The 23,990-nt window shown below is 33.9% G+C and overlaps 1 protein-coding gene across 6 annotated transcripts in view; it reads left to right on the top strand.

Moving 5' to 3' along the window:
* Positions 1-23,990, top strand: part of PCDH9 (protocadherin 9) — a 999,455-nt gene that overhangs the window by 226,033 nt on the left and 749,432 nt on the right. For 2 of the 6 annotated variants that reach the window (XM_066380792.1, XM_066380795.1), the window contains exon 3: positions 1,948-1,995. The exons of the other annotated variants lie outside the window; for them this stretch is intronic. In XM_066380792.1, the coding sequence (XP_066236889.1) occupies positions 1,948-1,995 (48 nt within the window). The remainder of the gene's footprint in view (positions 1-1,947; positions 1,996-23,990) is intronic. 6 annotated transcript variants of the gene reach the window in all.

Here is a 23,990-nt window from a genome sequence, read left to right on the forward strand (position 1 = left end):
AAGCTATCGCTATTACTAACACTTCTCCTTATCTTCTTCTTGTTATTTCTTTTTTTTTTCCTCCTTTCTGAATGCCTTATATCATGGGACAGTGTGGTTTGAAATTGATATAATTTCTTTCTTTCTTTCTTTCTTTCTTTCTTTCTTTCTTTCTTTCTTTCTTTCTTTCTTTCTCTTTCTTTCTTTCTTTCTTTCTGTCTGTCTTTCTTTCTGTCTTTCTTTCTTTTTTCTTTCTTTCTTTCTTTCTTTCTCTCCTTTCTTTCTTTCTTTCTTTCTTTCTTTCTTTCTTTCTTTCTTTCTTTCTTTCTTTCTTTCTTTCTTTCTTTCTTTCTTTCTTTCTTTCTTTCTTTCTTTCTTCCTGGGAGAGAGACACATAAGAAAGGAGAGAGATGAGAAGCATCAACTCATGGTTGTGGCATTTCAGTTTTTCATTGACTGCTTTCTCTATATGCTTTAATACAGGGTGGGGGGAGTGACTCTAGCTGAGCCAGTGACCCCTGGCTCAAGAGAGCTACCTCAGGCTTCAAGCCAGCAATTTTGGGCTCAAGCCAGCAAATATGAGGTCATGTCTATGATTCCACACTCAAGCCAGTGACCCCATGCTCAAGCTGGTGATCCTGTGCTCAAGCCAGGGCGATCTTCCACTGCGCCACTGCCTGGTCAAGCTGATATAATTTATTTTCTTTGTTTACCTTCTTTATGATAGACTCTGTCTTTGTCTAAAAATTCCATTTGAATATGCATTCTTTGCAGTTCAACTTGTTTTTCTTTTAAGCGTTTCCCAAGTGCTTTTCTTAAGTTAGTTATTTTTTTCCCTGTTGGTGGTTCGTTCCCATGGCAACAACTTATGGTTAGCCATTGTGAGCGTCTCCATCCAGGAACTTTGGAAAGGCTGGCCAAATGCCTGGGATATGAGCTGATTCAGAAATTTGAGAGGGTCCATTAAATTGTCCAGTATTTGATCCAAATTCATACTTCTTTGCTTTGTTTCTTTCCTCTCAGGGAAATTATCTTTCATTTACTTGTTTTAAATTCATGACTTGGCTATTAAGTGTCACTTGAAGGAATTATTTAAATGAAAAGATTTACTTCAAATAAGTCTTTGTTTTGTGTGCTTTCTTACTTTCTGGAAGTTGATTATGTTGGCATATAGAAGATGCAGTTTTACTATAGAATTTCTGGCATGTCTTTGAAGTTTGGAAATTGTGTTGTGAAAGATGCTAATGTGATTGCTTTTTTATGGTGAAAGAAAGGCAAATGACAGTTGGTGGAAAAGAGAAAAAAAGGAGTGTAGGACTAAAGTACTAATTTGGAACAGGTGTTGATCATTTTTGCATAGATTAAGTAGTGTGACTATCAACAAATTGTCTTCTAAAATAAAGGCTCAAAGTGAAAAAGGCTAGAAGAACGCTTTGCACGGGAGCTTCCCCAAAGCCCCTTCCTGAAACAGAAGTGTTCGTAAAACAGAAGCTTCAAAGGGGTTAAAGCGGTTGGTTGGAAATAAAAGCCAAAAGGGAAAACTGTATTGCAGTGGTTGGTTTGATTTGGTGAATAAATTGCTATTTTCAGATTCAATTTGTATCAATAGGCAATGCTCTGTAAACCTGCAGACCCTGTCCTGGTTGGTATCAGGGTGCTGAAGCAGCCAGTCTTACGCTGTAGGTTTCCCTGCAGACAATAATTGCACCCCGATTTCTGACGCCTCAACCTAGTAGAGGAGTTTTTGATGTCTGATCAGCAAGACTTACTGTTTTTCTCTCTCTAGTGGAAAGAACACTGGTGTTTATAAACTTTAGAAAATACCTAGAAAATTCTGCCTCCTTGTTTTTAAAAGAGCTGAAGATGTTGGACTGCTAGGAAAATTTATCTTTATTAAATGTGCCTACACAATGGAAGTATAAGACACTGTTTTTGAAATAAAGTTACAAAATCACGTTTTGGTTACAGGCATACCTCAGAGATATTGTGAGTTCGGTTCCAGGCCACCCTAATAAAGTGAGTATCACAATAAAATAACTAGTAATTATTTTTTATCTGTTTGTAAAATGTCTTGCCTTCAGTTTGTTTTTTTTTAAAAGCAGCGCCCATGAAGTACTCTATTGTGAAGTACAATAAAATGAGATATGCCTGTATTTTACAATGTGCAATATAGCAGATTGAGTTCAAATGGTATTCATGGAAGTTTTGCATAGTTCCTGGCTAAGAAGAAAGTAGCAGAACAATTTTAAGCACTTTTCACCATTGAGGGGTAGGGCTTTGGTAGGATACTCCAGTCTTCCTGGCTCCGATTCAAATCCCTAATTAAAGACCATCTCTTTGTTCATATTAGCACTTAGAGACTGGAGCATTTTTATAAAATGAAGAAGTCTTCCATTTTGAAGTTTTAATGTACACTAATTGATTTATAAACATTTTTTTTCTAACTTAGAAATGCAAGTGACATATATCTATATATATAGAGAGAGAGAGAGAAAAAAAACTAAAAAAATGCATTTAAAAATGACAGCTGATTTGGAGGTTTGGTGAGGGAGATAGAGGGATAGAGCAAAAAAAGACAAAAACCAAACAAACAAACACATGGACACAGACCACAGTGTGGTGAATGCCAAGAAGGGGGTGGGAGATGGGAGAGGATTTGGGGAGATAAATGCTGATGGACAAAACTTGATTTGAGGGGGAACACACAACACAGTGTAAGAGATGTGTTGAATAATTGGGCACCTGAAGCCTGTATAACTATGTTACCCAAAGTCACCCCAATAAAATTAAAAAATAAAATAAAATAAAAATGACATCATAATTGGAATTTAAAAATGACACTTCTACGCCCATTAGTATATTCATAATAGCATATAAACTTTGAAACACAGATGTGTAAGAGGAAAAAATATGTTCTGTATTTCAATGGTACTTTTCTGGTATCAAAAACTATTTTAGGTACTTGAATAAAATACAGTTATACTACTTGGCAGTAAGTATGCATTCAAGTATTCAATGACCTTTTCCCTCTTATATTCATTTATTAAATATTTATTTGATGTTTGATATTTAGGCAGTGTGATAGATGAGAGAAATCAACTCTGTGTGGTTCCTGCAAAATTTTACTTAATCTTCCAAAGAGAGCTTTTAGGCATAGAGAAATATTCCTCCTTTTCTGTACTATACAACAATAGTTGTATACAATAGTTGTAGAGTACAGCAGGATCTCGAATAATGTTTCATTCAATACTTTTACGTTATAACATTGATTAAATGCCATAGGAATTTAACAAGCTTATATCAATTAGCCCATACTAAAACAGGTTTTGTTATAGGTCATTTCACTTTAAGTCACTGAATTTATTGATGACATTGAGAACTTACTGTATAATAATAATATAACATAAGAAGTCATCACTTCACTCAGGAGTTTGAACTTTGGCTAGCTAGATCCACACTGACAAACATAGAAAAGAGTTGTACACTAAATGGTAACAAATGTGAAGGGAGTCTGAAACAGAAAAGGACCGTGTTTCTTTTGTTTCACATAGACAAAGAAAAGTAGAAAACAGAAATGCCAAGTTATACTATATAGATATTTATATAATGAAGACATTTATATTTAATTGTGTACTTTGAACTGTCTTTAGTTTTACCTCAGTTTTCTGGTACATATTTTCACTGGCATCTGAACTGATAGAAATTTTATATATTCAGATTTTGTAGGCTCAAAGTAGTTCGTACAAAGGATTTCCTGTGCTTTGGTAGATACAAAGAGTACGAATATTACATAGTCCCATATGATTCAGGTTAACAGATGACAGATACACAATCTATTTAAAACCAAACAAATTATTACTGGTGTTATTATGATAATTCTGTCCCCACAACTCTGCATGTATGTGTGTGTGTGTGTGTGTGTGTGTGTGTGTGTGTGTGTATATATATATATATATATATATATATATATATATATATATATATATAATAACAATCTGGATTGACATATTTGACCTCTTGTCAGATACTTGTTTATTGCCTGAAATCTATGTGGCATTTTTCCCTGTGGGGATTTGGCTAGTATATAAGAGCAACACACCAACGATATATTTTACTGTTTTGATTTTTCCAGCTGCTTTCTTGATGGACAGTCTGTATCTGTTGTTTTCTTTTTGCTTTGCCGTTGGTTTGGGAAGAAAGGAATATCTGCATTTCATCTCCTAATGTGGGCGTACTTTTTTCAGGGGTTCAACACTTCTGACAGATATTTTGCCTGTTTAGTAATCCAGACAGATATGGATATGGTTTGAGTTGCTATGGATTCAACAAAGCTTTACTTTATAGTGAATCCCAAAATAATTTTGTCTGTCAATCTACTTCAGCTTCTATTTAACTGCAGCATGTCAGTGGCTGGTGGAGAGGAGGCAGATGGTTAGATGCATTGGTATTAGTCACATGTGATATAGCATAGTCAAACTGGGATAAGTGAGTATCATCCATCCAAATAAAAGCTTTTTTGTTGGTGTTTTTTTTTTCACAGATGCATGCCACATATAAGCACTATTTGACTTTTAGGAAAAAGAAACCAAACATATACTACACACAGACTAAAAAAGAAAAATATAATGATAACTGTACATTCTAAAACTTAAAAATAATAGAAAGTCATAGGTTGGTTTGCACAAAATTTATAAAAAACACTAAGTCACTCAAACACAAAAAATTATTTATAGCTAGAGAATTCTTTAAAGTTTGTAAATGATAGATACAGTATGTCCAATAAAATGAATTATTAGATAAAAGCCCCTTTATCCAGGTGTGTTACCTCATCCAGACACATCTCTTCCAATCAGCTGTCATATGAGCACTTTGTCCCTGACGTGTGCCTGGAGCTCTCCTCTCTGGCCCCTGAAGTTTTGCTTTTTACCCTCCAGGAATCTCTTGGAGCTTCTTCTCTGCCTTCTAGATAGTCCCATTCCTGACTTCTCTAACATCCTTCTATCTAAGCTTGGAGGGTATCCTTCCTTTTTTAAAGAATGTACTGAATACTTATCATGGCTAGGGTGTTGTTCAGGTCCTGAGAATACATCAGGGAAAGAATATAGTGCCTTCCCTCAAAAGCTTATTGTCTTGTGGAAGATCCACAAAAATGAAATATCACAATGGAAATACATAGAGAGTTAAAAAAAAAAAAAAAAAAAAAAAAAAGGTGCTACTGCCTGAAGGTGTGGAGGAGGCCTCCCAGGCAACCATTTGAACTGATGTTTTCAAAAGAAAAATATTCTCATGTAAACTTCGTGAGGGAGGGAATTTCAAGAAGAGGAAAATATATATGAGAAAAAATGACAGGAATAATGAGATTGTTCAGGGAACTGAGACAGCAGGGCAGGTGATGATGTCGTTAGGAGACTAGATATTTATGAAATCACGAGATCTGGAATATTCCTATTTGCCATATAAATTTAGTTCAAGCTTAATTTATGATTTTGGTTTTGGGTAGGGTAACACAGTCATATTTAAATTTCAAAAAAAATTTTAATTATAAATATTCATTATTGAATTTAGAGGCAGAGAAACTGGAATGGATGGGCATTGTAATTCTTGAGGCCTATGAGAGAGCTGAGGGGTTGAGGACAGAAGACAGTGCACGGAGCTTGACTACATATAGAGAATGAGGAGGAAGGGAGGGTTGCAAACTGTGAGTGACATCTCTTCCACCCTGTGTCCATGGGCATAGTACTAACCAATAAGGTACTAATGGTAGCTAAACCTGAATAAGACCGAAGAATGCAATATTTCTAAAACCCACCTGATCAAGCAGAGGTGCCAAAGGGACACGCATTTGCCATTATTGTGCTAAGGCGACACCTAGTTTGTTGGTTCTTTTTGGGACTCTTGTAGAAGAATATGTTCAGCTTAGGGACCCAATATTTGGCCATCCTATTTATTGTCATCTTCCATCATATATTTTATTTATGTTTTCTGAAATGCAATACGCATGTCTCCTTTTTAATTAATTTTACACATTTATGACTCTTTTTCTAACTAAATTGAAAGTTCATTGAGAATCTGATATTTACCTAACATAACTTTTCTCATTCCAAACATAATTTGCACATAATTGGCAAACAGTCAATATTTGCTGAAAGGATTTGCAAGCCATTTTGGTGATCATATGGCAATCTCCAAAGAATGGTAATACACAAAGACACATTGCATATGAGTGATAGATATATTACTTCAAATCACACAAAATTCTGTAAAATAAAAAATAAGCAGGGTAACAACCAAGAAATGGATTACTGCTGAACAAAGGTAGGTTTGTAAATATGTATGCATATAAATATTTGCTCTTAAGTTCAACTGAGTTGTGTCTCTGTGAGTGTTAAAAGCTATTACTTTCTTTTCCCTACAATGTTAGTTCTGAGTTAACATGTTCATTCTGTAATATCAGTCTGCGATCATTGGATTTGTAATTTTCCTCCATGCACCATCACCATTTTACTTTCTTTTTTTTTTTTTTTTTTCATTTTTCTGAAGCTGGAAACAGGGAGAGACAGTCAGACAGACTCCCGCATGCGCCCGACCGGGATCCACCCGGCACGCCCACCATGGGGGGACGCTCTGCCCACCAGGGGGGGGTGCTCTGCCCATCCTGGGTGTCGCCATGTTGCGACCAGAGCCACTCTAGCGCCTGAGGCAGAGGCCACAGAGCCATCCCCAGCGCCTGGGCCATCTCTGCTCCAATGGAGCCTTGGCTGCGGGAGGGGAAGAGAGAGACAGAGAGGAAAGCGTGGCGGAGGGGTAGAGAAGCAAATGGGCGCTTCTCCTGTGTGCCCTGGCCGGGAATCGAACTCGGGTCCTCCGCACGCTAGGCCGATGCTCTACCGCTGAGCCAACCGGCCAGGGCACCATTTTACCTTCTTATCTTTCCTTACCACTATAAACTGATGTGCACTGTATTTTTAATTACTTATGGACTGTTCACAATAATATTCTTAAATTCCTGAATGTTTTATAATATCTATTTTGTAGAAAGTTGTTAAATGTGGTAATTTTACATTTTAGTTATATTTAAGTTTTAAAAATACTAAAATAGTAATAACGCTATAGCTGTAATCTATCCGAGTGCCCAATCACAATAGAAACAAATGTAAAAATAGAACTATCTCAGCAAACCTGGGACCATGGGCACAGACGCAGTAACAGGTGGGCACCACTCCTTTTCGCCTCATGGTGCCCATCTGCTGGTACCCATCTGCCTTATCTTTGTAAACAGGTATTTTTTTAAAAAACTGTAAGAGAATATCAACGTCTGTAATTTGCTTAGAGAGCAAGATTTATTTACATTCCCAAAAGTGACAGTATAATTCACTTACAGTGAAACTTCATTTATAGTAAAACTGAATGAACGTTCAGATATCTAAAATGTACTGTGTTGTTTAAATTGCATTTTTGGTTTTACAGAGCCACTTTTCTTGAAGCAGGATTTACTTATGAAATCAAATTGAATTCTATTCTATTTCTGTTCAGCAGATCACAGTTCTACCCTAAATGAAATCATTCTATTTTTCTAAACAGTGAAAGACAGGATATGGCCAACTTTGTCTGGCTGCTTATGATCCATATTTGCCCATGTATCAGTGGCTTCTTCATACGCCATGGCTATTTCAATAGCATCCACATTGTTAAATTCAGAACTATGGGAGGTTACATTGATTGTATTGCCCTTCTGAGAGTGCTAGAAATGCTCTCAGAGGACAAAAAGAATGTCTTGTGGAAAAATATCATTGAACACTTAATGGGTGCCCTTGGGCCCTATGTTGTAGGTGCTATTATTGAAAAAGATTGCAGTGCAGGAAGTACACTCCTGAAGGTTTAGGGGTGAATTCTCATGTAGAACCTATAGATAAATGTAATGATATGAAAGAGAAAATGCTTTTATATCAAATCAATATTGCTATATGAGACTATTGTTAAAATATTAGCCATGAAACAAGTCAAATGTGCTTGTATTCTGCTTTTGATGAGAAGTAGCTTTGGTGATATAATGGGTCAGTGAACTATTGGAGAGAATATGGGGAAAGTACAAATAAAATTTACTGAGTTGAGACCAAAACTCATTTTTAAGAAGTTCATTTGCTGAGCTATATAGAAACTTTTATGACTGTAAAGCTTGAGGTAAATTGGCAAGATGATTGGGAAAATGACACAATAACTTCCTCCCTCTAGAGGCTTTGAGCCAATTCACTTATTTGTGAATTCAATTTATCAAATTCATCTTTTAAATTATATATCCTGCTTTTCCTGAGTAGCTCAAATTGTCTTACAGACATTATCTCATTTGTCCTCATAAATAGATAGGGAGCTACTATTGAATGCAGGCTTCATGGAGTGAATATGTTAATGAATGGAAATTCAAAGTAAGTGTTTTTAATCTCTACTGTATCATCTACTGGCTTTGTGACAATAATGAGTAACTTAACCTCTATTAGTTTTATTTTCTTTATCTATACCATGGAGAAATATTCATACTTTTCACTTAATATCATGTGGGGTATTGTTAGAAGGCATAAAGATGCTCAAGAAAATTTTTGAACTTCTGTCGAAGAAAAGACAGAACTAAATTTTAATAAACTTAAGCTACATGAAAGTGTGTTTTGCTCTTGAATTAATTTCATCTAAAGGCAGCCTATTCTAAAAGATATCAGAATGATTTGAATTATTAAAATTAGTTTTTTAAAACATTTATTGAGCTCAGATTGTGCTGGTGTGGGAGTTACAGGGATGAATAAAATGGTTGCTTGCTACCTTTCAGGAACTTGTAATCTAATAGGGAAGACAGACCTGCTAAGATCTTAGTAAAAGCTATAACTATTGGCATGGACACTGAGCCATGGGAGCATAGATGAAATAGGTTTCATTCTGCCTGAGTTGTATAAAAAGAACAATTAATTATGCAAGAACATATTAGAAAAGGAGTTTGGGGCCAAAATGTCAAGATCTTGAATAGTAGATGTAAATTAAATCCTGTTAACAGACCCATCAAAAATTTTAAGCCTCTTGAATCTGATCAATCTAATTAATCTCCCTTATATATTTAAAAAGGTAATTGTGAAAGAGATTAGAAATGAGTTATGAAGAGAGGTACAGCAACAGAGAAGGATAAATTATATAAAATTTGATTATTTCTAAGTTGAGTAACTGGGTGGGTAATAATACCATTAACCAAATACTAGAAGTAAAGAAGGGAAGACTAAATGGAAGAATAACAAAGTAAACTTTTTGTAAATTAAGGTTGTAAATTCTGTATCCTACATTCTATTATTCACTTAAAATTCAGGCTATATTTTTAATATCAACCCAAATATCTGCAGTTTTGATAGTTATCTGTGTTTAGAGGACCATGGAAGCCAGGGTACCTATCCAAGGAGAATAGGAAGAGAGAGTATACCAGTGAGTTTAGACCAAATCCAAACATTTAAGGACTTATTTACAAGAGAGGAGCTAATATATGTAGCAGGAAAAAAAAAAACAAAACTTATAAATGAACAGCCACAGGTGAATAATGCCATGGATGCTCTAGAAGAAAATCTCAGCTAAATAAAAGAGTATCCTATTGTTAAACGCTTTAGTGATATTAAAGAAACTTGATTAAGATCAACACTCATAAGACTAAGAATTTATCTTTGGAATTGACTATGGGTGTGGGGGGTAGGCAATGGTTATATTATAGTAAGAAAAAGGCAAAGTTAGACAATTCAAGAAATTTGACAGCTAAGGAAAGGGGAGTTGAGACAGCTTCCTGAAGAAAAAGTGGACTCAACTGAGATTTTTGACTATTGAGGATATTTTAACACATTTTCAAGCAAAAAAAAAAAAAATGGTGGATGGAGATGATGGAAATTAGGAGGGTGAATATAGCTTTCTTAGAGCAAAGCTGTGAGAAGTAGAAGCGGTATAAGATCAGAAGCACAGTTCACAACTACACGAGCCACTTCTTCCCAAGACACTGTAAAGAAGTCAGCAAGTAGTTGCACAGAAATAGGTCAGCTCTTGAAGGGTGGGTTTTGTATTGGGGGTTTGATTGGTGAGAAAGGATGGGTATTTTAAGTAGGGTGATTATAACTCAGAACTCTGCGAAAGGAAATGGGAAAGGAAGCCGAATAGATATGATGAAGCGTGCCTGGTAGCACTGGGATACAAAGAGTGTTATTATCAAAGGAAATCCAGAGTTCAGCTAAGTGGAGCAATAGAATGCTCTGGGGGAAATGATTGAGGGTGTCTGTTTTTTCTTAGCAAGTGAATAAAAGTTCTAGAGGGCACAATCAACCTAGAAAGGACATTTTTCCAAGAAAAGAGACATGAAAGATTCCAGCAAGGGACTGTGCATGAGCTTCCGATGGCAGTTCCTTTTTCTATAAACTGATACTTCTTTTTTAAATGAAAAAAACATGAATATAAGACAATTTTATTTATTAGGCAGGCCCCAGAACAGCTGTTTGAGGATAGTTTTCTGGCAAAATATGTGTGTTGGAAGCTATAATAGTGACCTTTCTTTTAGTAGGGTCAAATAAATTGCCTAAATTCAAGGAATGCAAAAAAAATTGGGAAATTCTGAGTATTCTTAAATGTGATTCAGACCAAGTAAACCGAGTTGAAGATGGGTTTATGGCAAGGGCACTTGGTTCCACACTGAGAATGAGAATAAGAACATGGAGTCCAGATAATGCTTGCCTCACAATGGTAACACTGTCCTTCGTAGCATCTGTCTCCTACCCTCACGGCTTTCCTCTCTTGGCTGCCTTAATTTTTTTCATAGTTAAAGTAAGTAAACATATGTTTAAGTTGTTTCTTCAAAATTGATTTTATGTTGAGCACTGTAGGCCTCTTATTTACCCTCTGATTTGTTCCCCTTATTTACAATGGGTGGAAGTCATACAAGGACAAGTCAGGGATGAGTGAGTCTAACATCTGAAGAAAGATAAATAAGCAGCATAGTCCATACACAAACCATAGATTATGCTATCAACACAGGGATTTCTTATCTTTTAGATAGTTGCTATTCTAACAGGTGTGAGGTAATATCTTATTATATAATATCTTATTATAGTTTTGTTTAAATTTTCCTAAAAATTAGTGATGTAGTGATGTTGAATATCTTTTTTGAGCCTATTGGCAACGTGTATGTCTTTCTGGTAAAAATGTCTATTCAGATACTCTGCCTATTTTTTAATTGGGTGGTTTAGTTTTTGTTGTTGTTGTTAGGGTTGGGTTGTATTATATATATATATATATATATATATATATATATATATATATATATATATATATATATATATAACTTTTTTTTATAAACTAGTGATGGGATTCAGATAATTTAACAAATGGTTTTCTGCCCTAATAACCATTTTAAGTAAAAAAACAAAAACAAAAAAAGCAACAATGATATACTAAAAGGTAGTTTATTATTTCATATATTTAATACTTATATAAAAACAACAAAAGGGGTATACAAAACTAGATTATGTTTTAAGAAAGAACTTAAAAATATTAAATAATACCTGACAAAAAACAATACAAATTGTCACCCCCTGGTTATATGACAATTTTTCTCTTTACGTTATATGTTTTATATGTTTGTTTACTGAAGTAACAAACACGAGGGAATTGAAATGTAATATTTCATCAAACATATAATGAGTTTCATGAAATGAATAAATAAATATTGCAAGAATAATTTCATCAAATTTTTTTCACCTATGGACAGAATGAACATTACTACAGGTGCTTAGAGGACAGAATGAACATTACTACAGGTGCTTAGACTACACTGTTGCACAGTGTAGTGTTTTTTTTATCAGTGTTCATTGAGCAAGAGAAATCTTGAGGTCCTATGGTTTGTTTTGCCTTTTCTTTTCTTCTTGCATCAATGATAACTTAGAAAAAGAAATTAAATGATGAATGTTAAAAAAAAAGAGTAAGGGATGTAAGTTTGTGATTTCCACATTGGGCAGCTACCCAGCACCCACCTTAGAAAGAACCCTGATTACAAGTGCCATTTTAACAGGTGGTTCGCTGAACTCAACAAAAAATTGGGTATCAGTTCTGCTGAACTGGTGTGAACCAGCTGAATCCCACCACTGATATTAACCCCTCATCTCTCATTCAGTAGATTGCTTTTCATTTTGATGATGATTTTCTTCACTATGCAGAAGCTTTATATTTTGGTGTGGTTCCATTTATTTACTTTTCCTTTTGTTCTTCTTGCCTTTGGAGTCAGATTCTCAAAAACATCACTAACCTACCAGAAGAATCTCACCACCTTTGTTTTCTTATAGGAAATTTATGGCTTCAGGTCTTCTATTTAAGTCTTTAAGCCATTTTGAGTTACTTTTGGTGTATGGTATAAGAGAGTGGTATAGCTTCATTCTTTACATTTGGTTACCTAGTTTTCCCAACATGATTAATTGAAGACACTGTCCTTTCTCTTTTGTATTTTCTCCTTTGTCGTAAATTAATTGTCCATATATGAGTGGCTTTATTTGTGTTTTCAAAACACAAATTCTTTGCATTGATCTGTGCATTCATTTTTGTGATAATACCTTACTGTTTTGATTACTATAGCTTTGTAGTAGTATTTGAAGTCAGGGAGCATGATACCTCTAGCTTGGTTTTTCTTTCTTAAGATTTCTTTGGCTATTCAGGATCTATTGAATTCCATACAAATTTTACAATTATTTATTCCAGTAAAATATGCCATTGGAATTTTGATGGGGATTGTGTTGAATCTGTGGATTGCTCTTAGTGAGAAATTTTAAGAGTATTAATCATTCTAATTCATGAGCTGTATCAATTTTATAATTATGGAAATGTTATTAATAAAAATGAGTACTTATGTTATCACAGCTATAATTTTGTAAAGGCACAAACACAATCACACATACACACACTTTGACATATTGTTTGGGTCTTAAATAAATAGTGTACTTTTACCTAGTACTGTAATTGGGACTGATTCTCTCTTGCAGGAGTGTGTCTTTTTGCTAGAATGTCTAATGTTAACCGATTTATACTCAAGTTCTTTACAATTAATCTTTTAGGCCTTTCGTAATAAAATAGCACTTCAAAATTTTCTCAATAGTATGACTCTATAATCGTTTTACATAGAAAATGAAATATTTGTCTATTATCAAGTATTTCAGTATTAACTATTTGATTTAGATTGAGGAAGATTATAGAAAACATCACAATTATGGGAATAAGAGCTGGATGAGTCAGACGTTACCTCTCATGTTCATGAGGTGGAAAACAATGTGATTCTCTAACCATTGAATTTATTTGTGTTCTGTTTATTACTCCATGAATAGTATAAACTGGGTAAAACAATGATTCAGAATTCTTTTTATCAGTGTTCATTGAGCAAGAGAAATCTTGAGGTCCTATGGTTTGTTTTGCCTTTTCTTTTCTTCTTACATCAATTGATAACTTAGAAAAAGTAATTAAATGATGTTGCTAATAACTTGTTTGTTGTATCTTGAAAAAGAATGTGACACAATATAGAAGACCTGAATGCTAGGTTAAGTTTTTTTTTTTGCCTCTTTTTCTCTCAAATGCACACCTGCACATACATCCAAACATAATATCAGTTATTTAGACATTGTTTTAGAAGATTTGACTATAGACAAAATATCAAAATATCTCATTGTCATCCATATGCAATTATTATTGAAAATACTATTAGAGAAATAAGTAATTGAACTCTAAATATAGATTTGGTGTTGTATAACATGCTATACCTGAATTACTCCTTGTTGATAGCTTTTAATATTCATTTGCTAATATTTACACTGAGAAATAATTTATTTTATAACTTTATAAAAGGGTTAAATTTATTTAATTTTTGTACCTTAATATTTTTTCAACAATTAACAATGGACCCGCTATTTAAAAATCTGTTAAATCAATTATTTCAATATCTAGTGCTTAAAAATATATAAGCAATGGAGTTATTTCAAAATTGTGAAAAATGAGAGGGAAAGGAAGGAAGGAAGGAGGTAAAGAAGAAAATAAGGAAAAAAGGAGAGAAACAATTCTCTGCATGGAATGCCCTATATAAAACAAGGTACTGCATTTATTTTAATTTTATAGTTTAACTGATAATTGAACTGAAATTGATTCTTTGTAAAAAGCTAAAGAAGAGTTGCCATGATGTTTTTGCTGAGTAACAGAAGGATGAATTTGAAAACAAGTACTTAGTTATTTCTAAGTATAGTGTTGCTGATATTAGTAGCCATCTAGCCAAATTTTTAAAGAAGAAGAAATCTAAATGAGAATACCTCTGTCAAGAGAAGATTTTAAAGAGTATCCAACACTCAGGTCACCAACCATTATGCATGGCGCTAAGGAAGTTTTGTTAAATCTCTTGACACTAGTATTTTTCTATGTATGTTTAATTTTATTTTAGAGGCTTCTCTAATTGAAAATGCAATGCCTCAGATCTTTTTACAAAGTTCTGATGATGTTTCATATGGAAACAATCTATTACATTACTGTGATATATTGGTACTGTACAAAGGGCATTTAAATATTGACACTCCAAAAAAAAAGATTACTCCTCAGTAGTAGAGTCCCCTCTAAGCTATTGATTTAACAGATATCTAAAGAAAAGCATTTTAACTAAACTTTCATCTCTTTCATCTTTCATCATCTTTGTTTCAGAAAACTAGTAATTATTTTAGTATCCCTATTCTTTAAAGCATTGAATAAAGATAAGCTCTGGATAAGTCTTTTAGTAATATTCTGGACTACTCAAGTTTTGACTATAACTGTAAGATACGAATGCAGATTTTTCTGTTTCTTCTTGGTTATATTGATATAGCATGTGTCTAATAAGCATTGTGAGTGATGGCTCTATAAATACTCATTTGGCATCATTTTATCATAAAATTGATGCTAATAAGATCATGATTTAAAAAAGCAACAAAAAATATATGAAGAAATATGTGGCAATATATTAAGTCGAGTCAGAAGTTGTTTTTGCCCATATGTTGTGCATGTCTTAACTCCTTTTTTCTTTAGTTTTATATTGATATGTGATTGTATTAGGCACTTTTTGGGTCACATAGAATATTATAATTAATACTACAATATATATGAATTTCTTTTGAATCTATAGGGTAATTGAGAGGCAGTAAGAAATGAGTACTCAATTTTTCTGGCTCAGAAAAATAAAAGTAAAAAAAAAACCCAGAGTTGACTTTACCTGCTAGTTTCTACTTCATGCCAAAGGTAATTGACTTGAGTTTGAATTGTTTTCCTCTAAATTGTTAAATCCAGTGAAAATGTTAATATGCCCTGAGGTGTATCTCTGAGAGAAAAAATCATTGCATGAGTCAAAAGTCACAATTTTCCTGGCCCGTAGTTCAGTTGGTTATCTCAATGTGCCAGGGTTGCAGGTTTGATCTCCAGTCAGGGCACATGCAAGAATCATCCAAACCAAGGAACACATAAATGAGTGCAATAATGATTGATGACTCTCTCTCTCTGTAAAATCAATCAATGAATTTTAAAAAATTATTTGAAAAAGGAGTTGTTACAGCTTGGACAGTGCATTCGGGAGTAAGGAAAATAGTATTGCAAATAGACCAGAATATTCTCTTAGTAATAGAATTTTAATAGGATGTTCATTAAAAAAAATAAAAATCATCACAATCTGTTAACTAGTATTTTTTTTCAGTCTGGAAGCTATAAAAATGACATTTCTGATACTCTTTAATGTCTTTCTTCCAACTTCTGTGTATACATGTTCCTTTTGGAGTGGGTGCAGTGGTATTATTCACAGTGTTGTTGTGCTTACTCTAAGTGAGGATACCATTCTGTCTTTCAGGCTTTGTAGGCAATAAAGAGAAGAAAAATGATCAAAACACCCTCCCAAACTCACTGTAATTCAGAATACTGCATTGCATCTTCTAGTTTAGCTGATTAAGGTTAAGATTTCTAGGTCCCATAGCTTGTAGTTTGAATCCATATTCTATATTAGCTAAAGGACTTTGAGGAAGTTACTTAACCTTTCTGTGTCTCAGCTTTATCTTGAAACAGCAACCATTGCAACAACAATGGTAGCTTACTTTGGAAAAAACAAAGCAAAACATCTGAGCTTAGATTGAAATAATATGTGTAAAGCCCTTAGTCCAGTGCCTTCCATAAAAATCCACTGCTATTGTGATAGTTTTTTAATTAACCTGATTAACTTATTTTTTACATTTTCTTAACATCGATTAATTAATTGATTATATGTAGCTTGACAAAGTAAATTCCAAAAGGATTTCACATTCATTCTCTTCAGGCAGAAAACACATATAAAGAACTAGTAGCAACATAAAGCAGTTAACAGTTGATAAAAAAAATTTAAAAAAGAGCTAGATTAGCCTAGTAAATAAGGCCATGGCCTTGAAAGTGAAGGATGGGTAGACTTCTGCAGGAGAGAAACAAGGGCAGAGAGAGGCTAAAGGACTTAGTAAGGAGGACAGGTCAAACAGGATACATGAAGGAAAACCCTGGATTCTTAGCAGCAGGGGAACATCCAGCCTTTATGTGACTGAAATATTTTTAGGGCTTTCTTTAAGGAAAAGCATACAAGTTAATTATAAGGCCTTTGTAGAGGCCTATGCAAATAAGGGGACTTTAAACTGATGTGTTAACTTCACTATAAATCCACATTGGTCTAACAGGAAAAGTATTTGCTTGCCCTGGCTGGTTGGCTCAGTGGTAGAGCATCCACCCAGCATGTGGAAGTCCTGAATTTGATTCCCAGTCAGGGTACACAGGAGAAGCGGCCATCTGCTCCTCCACCCCTCCTCCTCCCCATTCTCTCTCTCTCTCTCTCTCTCTCTCTCTCTCTCTCTCTCTCTCTGTCTCTCTTTTTCTTCTCCTCCTACAGCCATGTCTCAGATAGTATGAGTAAATCGGCCATAGGCACTGAGGATGGCTCCATGGCCTTGCCTCAGGTGCTAAAATAACTTGGTTGCGAAACAACGGTGCAATGGCCACAGATGGGTAGAGCATCAACTAGTAGGGGCTTTCTGGGTGGATCCTGGTCAGGGTACACATGGGAGTCTGTCTCTCTGCATCCCCGCCTCTCATTTAATAAAAATAAAATAATAATTATTATTATAGTAAAAGAAAAGTATTTTCTAAGTTTAATAAAAAGAGTAAGGTGGCCTCAAATTATCCTGGAAGAGTTCAAGCCCCAGAAACCATTTTAAACCCCATAATCCAACATATTCAAACTGTGCTTCTCAAAGGATAGACCCAAGATCAGCAGTATCATCCTCAGGTAGGTACTTATTAGAAAGGCAAATTATAGGGCCTAACCCCAAACCTGAATCAGTAATTTTAAGAACAGCACCCCGTGTCTTAACAAGCGCTCTTGGTTATTATGATGGACACTAAAGTTTGAGACCCCACGTTGAGAGAGGGGCTCTGAGCTGCCTACAATGAAGATGGGCTAGGTGGTGGCACACTTTGGATGAAAGCAGTTGAGAAACCTTATAAGTATTAAGCATTGTCTGGATTAGAGGCAGATAGGCAAGGAATGAGGCTATCTCTTTGGTAAGTAAACAATTCATGTAAAAAGATAAGACTCAGGGAATTGACTAAATTTGATTGCTCCGTGTCAAGTGTGAAGGAGATCTATCTCAGGATGAGTCCAGGGTCCAGGTTGCTTTGGGCAGAAGCAATGAAAATAAGGGAGGTGATATGCTGGAAGGAGAAGACAGGATAGATAGATGGGGGAAAGGATAGAAGATTCTGTTTTGAATATTGTTAGAGACTCGGATTAAAACAAGTTCAGTGAACATTATAGCTTCTTTTTAGTTCTGTTCTGGAGGTGTCCCCTAAAATCCCAATTTGACTATAGAACTTATTCAGGACAGACATCCTCCTAAATTGAGTGTCCCAGGGAGTTCAAAGAGTAGCCCTTCAAGTCGTGGGCTGCAGTATATAACATGAAGACCTCAGACTAGATGAATGACGGATTCAGGGGTTTGGCCTCTTCAGATTCTTGGAGTCCTCTCCACCCCTCACACTGGAGATAAGTTGATCCCAGGATTGGTGCTATGAATAAAATGGGGAAGGAGAGGCAAGTCTGGAGAGGGGAAACCACCGAACCACTTAGAGGCATCAGAAAATTAAGTTCGTGATTTTACAACAATATAGGTGTTTCTTTTCTTGTTTCTTTTTATAATTTATAACAAAAATGTAGATGAAGAGAAGTGGAAAAACAGCTACACTAGAATAATCAGAGTTGTGTAGCATTTTATATTTTCTATTTTTATAAATACATATTTTATTCTTTTGGCAATTCTGTGATAACAAATAGAACAAGTTTTAGTATCTTTATTTTTGAGTTTGGAAGAGAAAGGCCCAGAAATGGGAAATGACCTCTATCAGGTTAAAAATAAAAGTCTGTTTGAACATGGGATATCAATGAGATATCTGGGCAGTAAGTACCTAGTAGCCAAATGGATAAAAGGGACCAGAGTTAGTTGCAAGCACTGGGAGTACAGAGTGAGTTGCCTGGATAATAGTATAACACCAAAAAATATGTGATTACACACCCTCTTCATCTCACAAAATACAAACTAATAATTTTATAGATTATACACTAGCTGATATTTCATTGCTCCAGTTGTTTATATAGAAATGTGATACAGCTCTTTTCCCAGTGGGTAGGCAGTACTTTAAGGAAATTCTACTATTGGGTAGAGTGCTTTTTACTTTTCAGTAACTTTGAATAGGCTCTAACACTTTTAACTGCTATGAAGAGTATAAATAGAAAGAAAGGATTTATTGAAACATTTTATTATTTTTTTCTATATTATTATGGTTTTGTTTCATTCTCTTATCCCAACATTTTACATACTATATCCAATGGTGATAGGGAATTATTCTAAGTTTAATAGAAATCTGTCTATTTTATCTGTATTTCTGTGGTATGTACTTAATAGTGTATTTGCATTTTATAATGAATGCTAATATGAATGGTGAAATAAGCTCCAATTAGAAGCCTTCGCTTTGTGTATAATCACACAAGACCTGAAGCATTTTTCACATACCAGTTGATTTCAAAGCAGTGTTATAATTGCATTCTATGTTTTTAATGGGATAAAGTTGATATGACTACCCTACTCCCACCACTTTTTTTTTTTTTTTTCCTAAGTGAGAAGGGGGGGAGTACAGACTGCCGCCTTCTGCTTCACCCAACCAGGATCCACCCTGTACGCCCACTAGGCATGCCTACCAGGAGGCAAAGCTCAGCCCACCTGGGATATTGCTCCGCTGCAATCAGAGCCATTTTAGCGCCTGAGGCGGAGGCCATGGAGCCATCCTCAGTGCCTGGGCCAATTTTGTTCCAATAAAGCCTTGGCTGCAGAGGAGAAAAGAGAGACAGAGAGAAAGGGGGGGAAGGGTGGAAGAGCAGATGGGTGGTTCTCCTGTGTGCCCTGGCCAGGAATCGAACCCAGAACTTTTATACACCAGGCCGAAGCTCTACCACTGAGCCAACCGGCCAGAGCTCTCCCACCACTCCTAAATTGGCTTTTATACATGGTAGGAAAGATACCTGAATAAAAGTGTTAGTCATAAGCACAAGTACTCAGAGGTGAATGGATCCTGGGGCTTGTCACACAAATTGCTGATCAGCACTAGCCAAAATAAGGAACAAAAACAGACATCGCCTGCATGCACACATGCGGATGCTTATTCAAATTCTATTGCGTAGCCTGAACATAATATATTATCTTTTTGCTGAATGAGTAAATGGAAGTTATTTATTCTTCCTTCTCTATATGCCATGCTCCGAACTGCTCAGGAAAGTCAGAGAGAATATTAAGTATTTTGAATTATGGAAAAATGATAATGGATTAAATATAATTCTAAGCCAAATGAATATAATGTTGCTTTCTATTCAGAAATTTAAAAAGTCATTTATTAACACATTTTAGGTTGATAAATTAAATAAAAATGTATTAAAAGTTAAATATTTTTAAATCCCTCACAATCCCAGTATTTTTATCATGATTATTGTTTTAACCCTTTTCTTTAGGTCTTTTTTAATCATACCTAAAGGTAGTTACAGGTTTATCATCTTGATATGTTTGTTATTTTTAACTCAAAATTATACCTTAAAAATTCCAAACATTTTTACATTTATAGTGTTGTTATTTTGATGTCTGCACAATATTCAATGTAATAACATTAAATTTATATTCTAACTTTTGTTATATGTATTATTTCTATAAAAAGTTTTGTAGAACAGCTCTTTTTACTGTTATAAACTTAGAAAAAATTGGTGGTAAAAAGATTTTAGAATAAATTTGATGCTTTTTAGAATATCTCAATTCGGTATACTTGTGCTTTGGCAATATTGTTGAAACTTGAGTATATATAAACACTTTGACTCTCAACATTGAGGATAAATTAAGCCTAGATGAATTTATTTCTTTAAAAAATATTTTTTTCCCTTTGAAAGTGTATTATTTCCTTTTTTAGTAAAATATTCTGAATCCTGTTTTTGACTGAATATTTCTCCTTCACTTTTTCCTCTCTCCTCCATGTTTCTTGTAGATTAGATTCGGGTTCAAGGGTTTTGTTTTGTTTTTTAAAGACTATTTCATAGGTGGCCCTGTATACTTCATACTGTATTGTATTCAAAAACATGTAATATCTGATTGTTTCACTTTTAGTGAATGCTAAGACTGATCACTGAGTTTTAGTAGGGAAAACCTGATCCCTTTATTATCAAGTTTTCAGTTATTCTTTTACCTACTGGTTTTATCACTAACTGACAACTATTGTTTATTTTCTTAGGATTTGCAAAATGTTGATTTATTTTCTAATTCTAATATGAAAGTCTTCCCTACTGGAGTTTTTAATTTCTAAGAAATACTGGTCATACTAGAAAGGCAATATGAATTCTCAGTTCTTTCTCTTCAATTATAAATTTTTAGAGAAGTAAGTTGGTGCCCAGCAAACTTTTGTTGTGTCCATGAAATCTTATTCTTTTTATTACTTTTCTTTAAAAATATTGGCCTTTAGATATTTTTAATTTATTTAAATTAGATAGAATTATAATTCTTTTTGATGATCATATCATCTCATCTTTGGCCAATTAGAACCTCTTCAAACTAGCTTATTTATTTATTTATTTATTTATTTATTTACATTTGTCTGTCTGTCTGTTTTGATGTGTCCCCATTATTAGCCTTTGATAACATCTTGACTTTCTAGTGCAACGTTCTGCTCCAAGCTCATCTTTTACATTTTCTGTTCTAGACATGGATCAGACTCGGCGCCATTTAGTGAGAAATGAATTAATTTTAGCAATTCAATAGGTGTAGAGTGCTATTTCATTGTGGTTTTAATTTGCATCTCACTCATGACCAGTGACTTTGAGCATCCTTTAATGCATTGATTGATTATTCATATATCTTCTTGGTGAAAGTGTCTCCTCAAATATTTCACCTATTTACAAAAATTGGCTTGTCTTTTTGATATTAAGTTGTAAGGGTTTCTTTCAAAATATATATATTTCTTTATATCCTTCTCCTAGTTTGTGGCTTACCATTCAATGTCCTTAATTATGTCTTATAACAGAAGTTTTATATTTTGATAAGGTCCAGCTTATTATCATTTCTTTTATGGTTTCTGCTTTTTTTTTTTATGTCCTAAGGTATCTTTCCTTACCCCCAACACTGTAAATATTTTTTCTTATGTTTTCTAGAAATTCCATGGTTTTGTTATACTTAGGTCCATGATCAATTTTGAATTAACTTTTGTGTATAACATAAGGTAGAATTAGGGTTCATTTTTTTTCTGTATGAATATTCTGCTATTACTGCACCATTTTTTGGGAAGACTCTTCTTCTGTCATGAGATTACCATGGCATCATTTTTGAAAATCAGTTGATTACATATACATAGTTTTACTTCTTGACTCTCTGTTCTAGTCCACTGATCTATATTTCCCCCCTTATGCTAATATAAAATTGTCTTGATTACTCTAGCTTTATGGTAAGTCTTGGAATCAAATAGTATGAGTCTTTGAACTCTTCCTTTTCAAAATTGTTAGGCTTTTTGAGTTTCCATATTAATTAAAGTTTGTCAATACCTGCAAAAGAGACTTGGAATTTAAATTGGATTTGCATTGAATATATAGGTTAATTTGGGGATTCTTGACATTTTAACAATATTGATTGTTTTCATATATAAACATGGTACACCTTTTTATTTATTTAGATTTACTTTAGTTTTTCTCAGAAATGTTTTGTAATTGTCAATGTATAGATCTCATATATATGTTCAAATTTTTTCTGTTATTTCATAGTTTGCATGTTACTCTAAATGATATTAATTTTAGTTTTTATTTGTTTGTTGCTAATATATAGAAAGAATTGATTTTTCTATAATAGCCTTATATCCTATAACTTTGCCAAACTCACCTATTAGCTTTAGTTTTTGTAGATGAGGAATGCTGTTTGAAGACTAAAATGTAGATATTAGAAACGTTTGTTGATGCTGGGTTGTCATTGTGTCTAGGGATTTTTATTGTTTAACACCAGGAAGAAATCATGAGTATATGTTGATATTTTTTAGAATGATATAATATCCTTTTGAATTGACTTATATATTTGCCATAAATATATAAAGTAATGTTTTCTCTTAAGACTATTAATATTGTTATTTACAACTTATTAAAATATATAATATATAGCTGTTACATATAATAAAAATATATAATATGTAGTTATTATATATAATCAAATATAATATTAAATATAGTAATATTTACCACATAATAAGAGTTTATAACTAAATAAATAAAAGTTATATCCAATTTAATCACCTCAGAAAGACTTTTATAGAATAAATGACTTTAATTCAATTTATAAAGCTAAAAAAATTCTGTTTTTAAATATCTCTTCACTTATCTTTCTTCTTCTAAGTTATTGTCTAAATGATGGTCTAAGGACCAGTGCGGAAGGAACTGTATAAACTCATCAGGGATCTGGGGATATGGCTAAAAATACTTATTGCTAAATCTCATCAACCCAACTGTTAGGAGTTGGGACTTGAAAGTCAGTATTTTTAATAAGTTCCCCAGGTGCTTCTGATCACTTCAGATAGGATTCCAGAAACAATGAGCTAGATGAGCAGAGATACCCATCCAGTTTCCATTCTTGCTTTAAATTTCTTACTTCCCTCCACAGTCCATTCTTCATGCTTCATATAGACCTTATATTTTTAGGGCCTGAACTTAAGGTATTATTATATTTCTCCTTATAAGATCCAATTTTGCTGAATTATTTAGTGATATCTACTACTTCTTCTTAGATTTATCATCTTACTTGTATCTAAGGTTTGTTCTGGATATAAGACAGGACTAAACATCTGTGAAATAAGCAGAAACGTATTATTTAAAGGATATAGAAATAACTTTGATCATTCTTTACTTTCACTGACTAAATCACATTTATCACCTACCTAAATTCTTTCCATTGGTTTAAAAATTAGACATGTGCATACGATTTCTGGTAGACATTTAAAAATGCACATATTGATATCATCATGGTTTAAATTAATATGATTGTCACTGTAGAAACCACAAGGACCTGAAGAGGAGTTTGATGACAAAGAAACAGAATGATTCAATGGATATGAGATGCAGCCACAGGGTGCACACATGGAATGTTTGAAGGGCATTAAAAGTGCCTTTGAAGTTTTAAAGTGGAAGTGTGAGCGAGGTTGGTGGAGGAGTTCTGAGGACAAGGCAATAAATCATACAGACAGAGGTGCACGGAAAAACTGACCCAGCTTTGTTTTGCTCGGTTTGCTGCTACCCAAGCACACTTACCCAAACCCTCCAAATGCAAAACAAATGGTTTAAAGTGAACTCAAATCAGAAAAGAATGTCTCCCCACTTGACCAAATCCATTTCCTTTTTCCATTCT

Source organism: Saccopteryx leptura, chromosome 4 (assembly GCF_036850995.1).
Source record: "Saccopteryx leptura isolate mSacLep1 chromosome 4, mSacLep1_pri_phased_curated, whole genome shotgun sequence".
In the NCBI taxonomy this organism is placed as follows: Eukaryota; Metazoa; Chordata; class Mammalia; order Chiroptera; family Emballonuridae; genus Saccopteryx; species Saccopteryx leptura.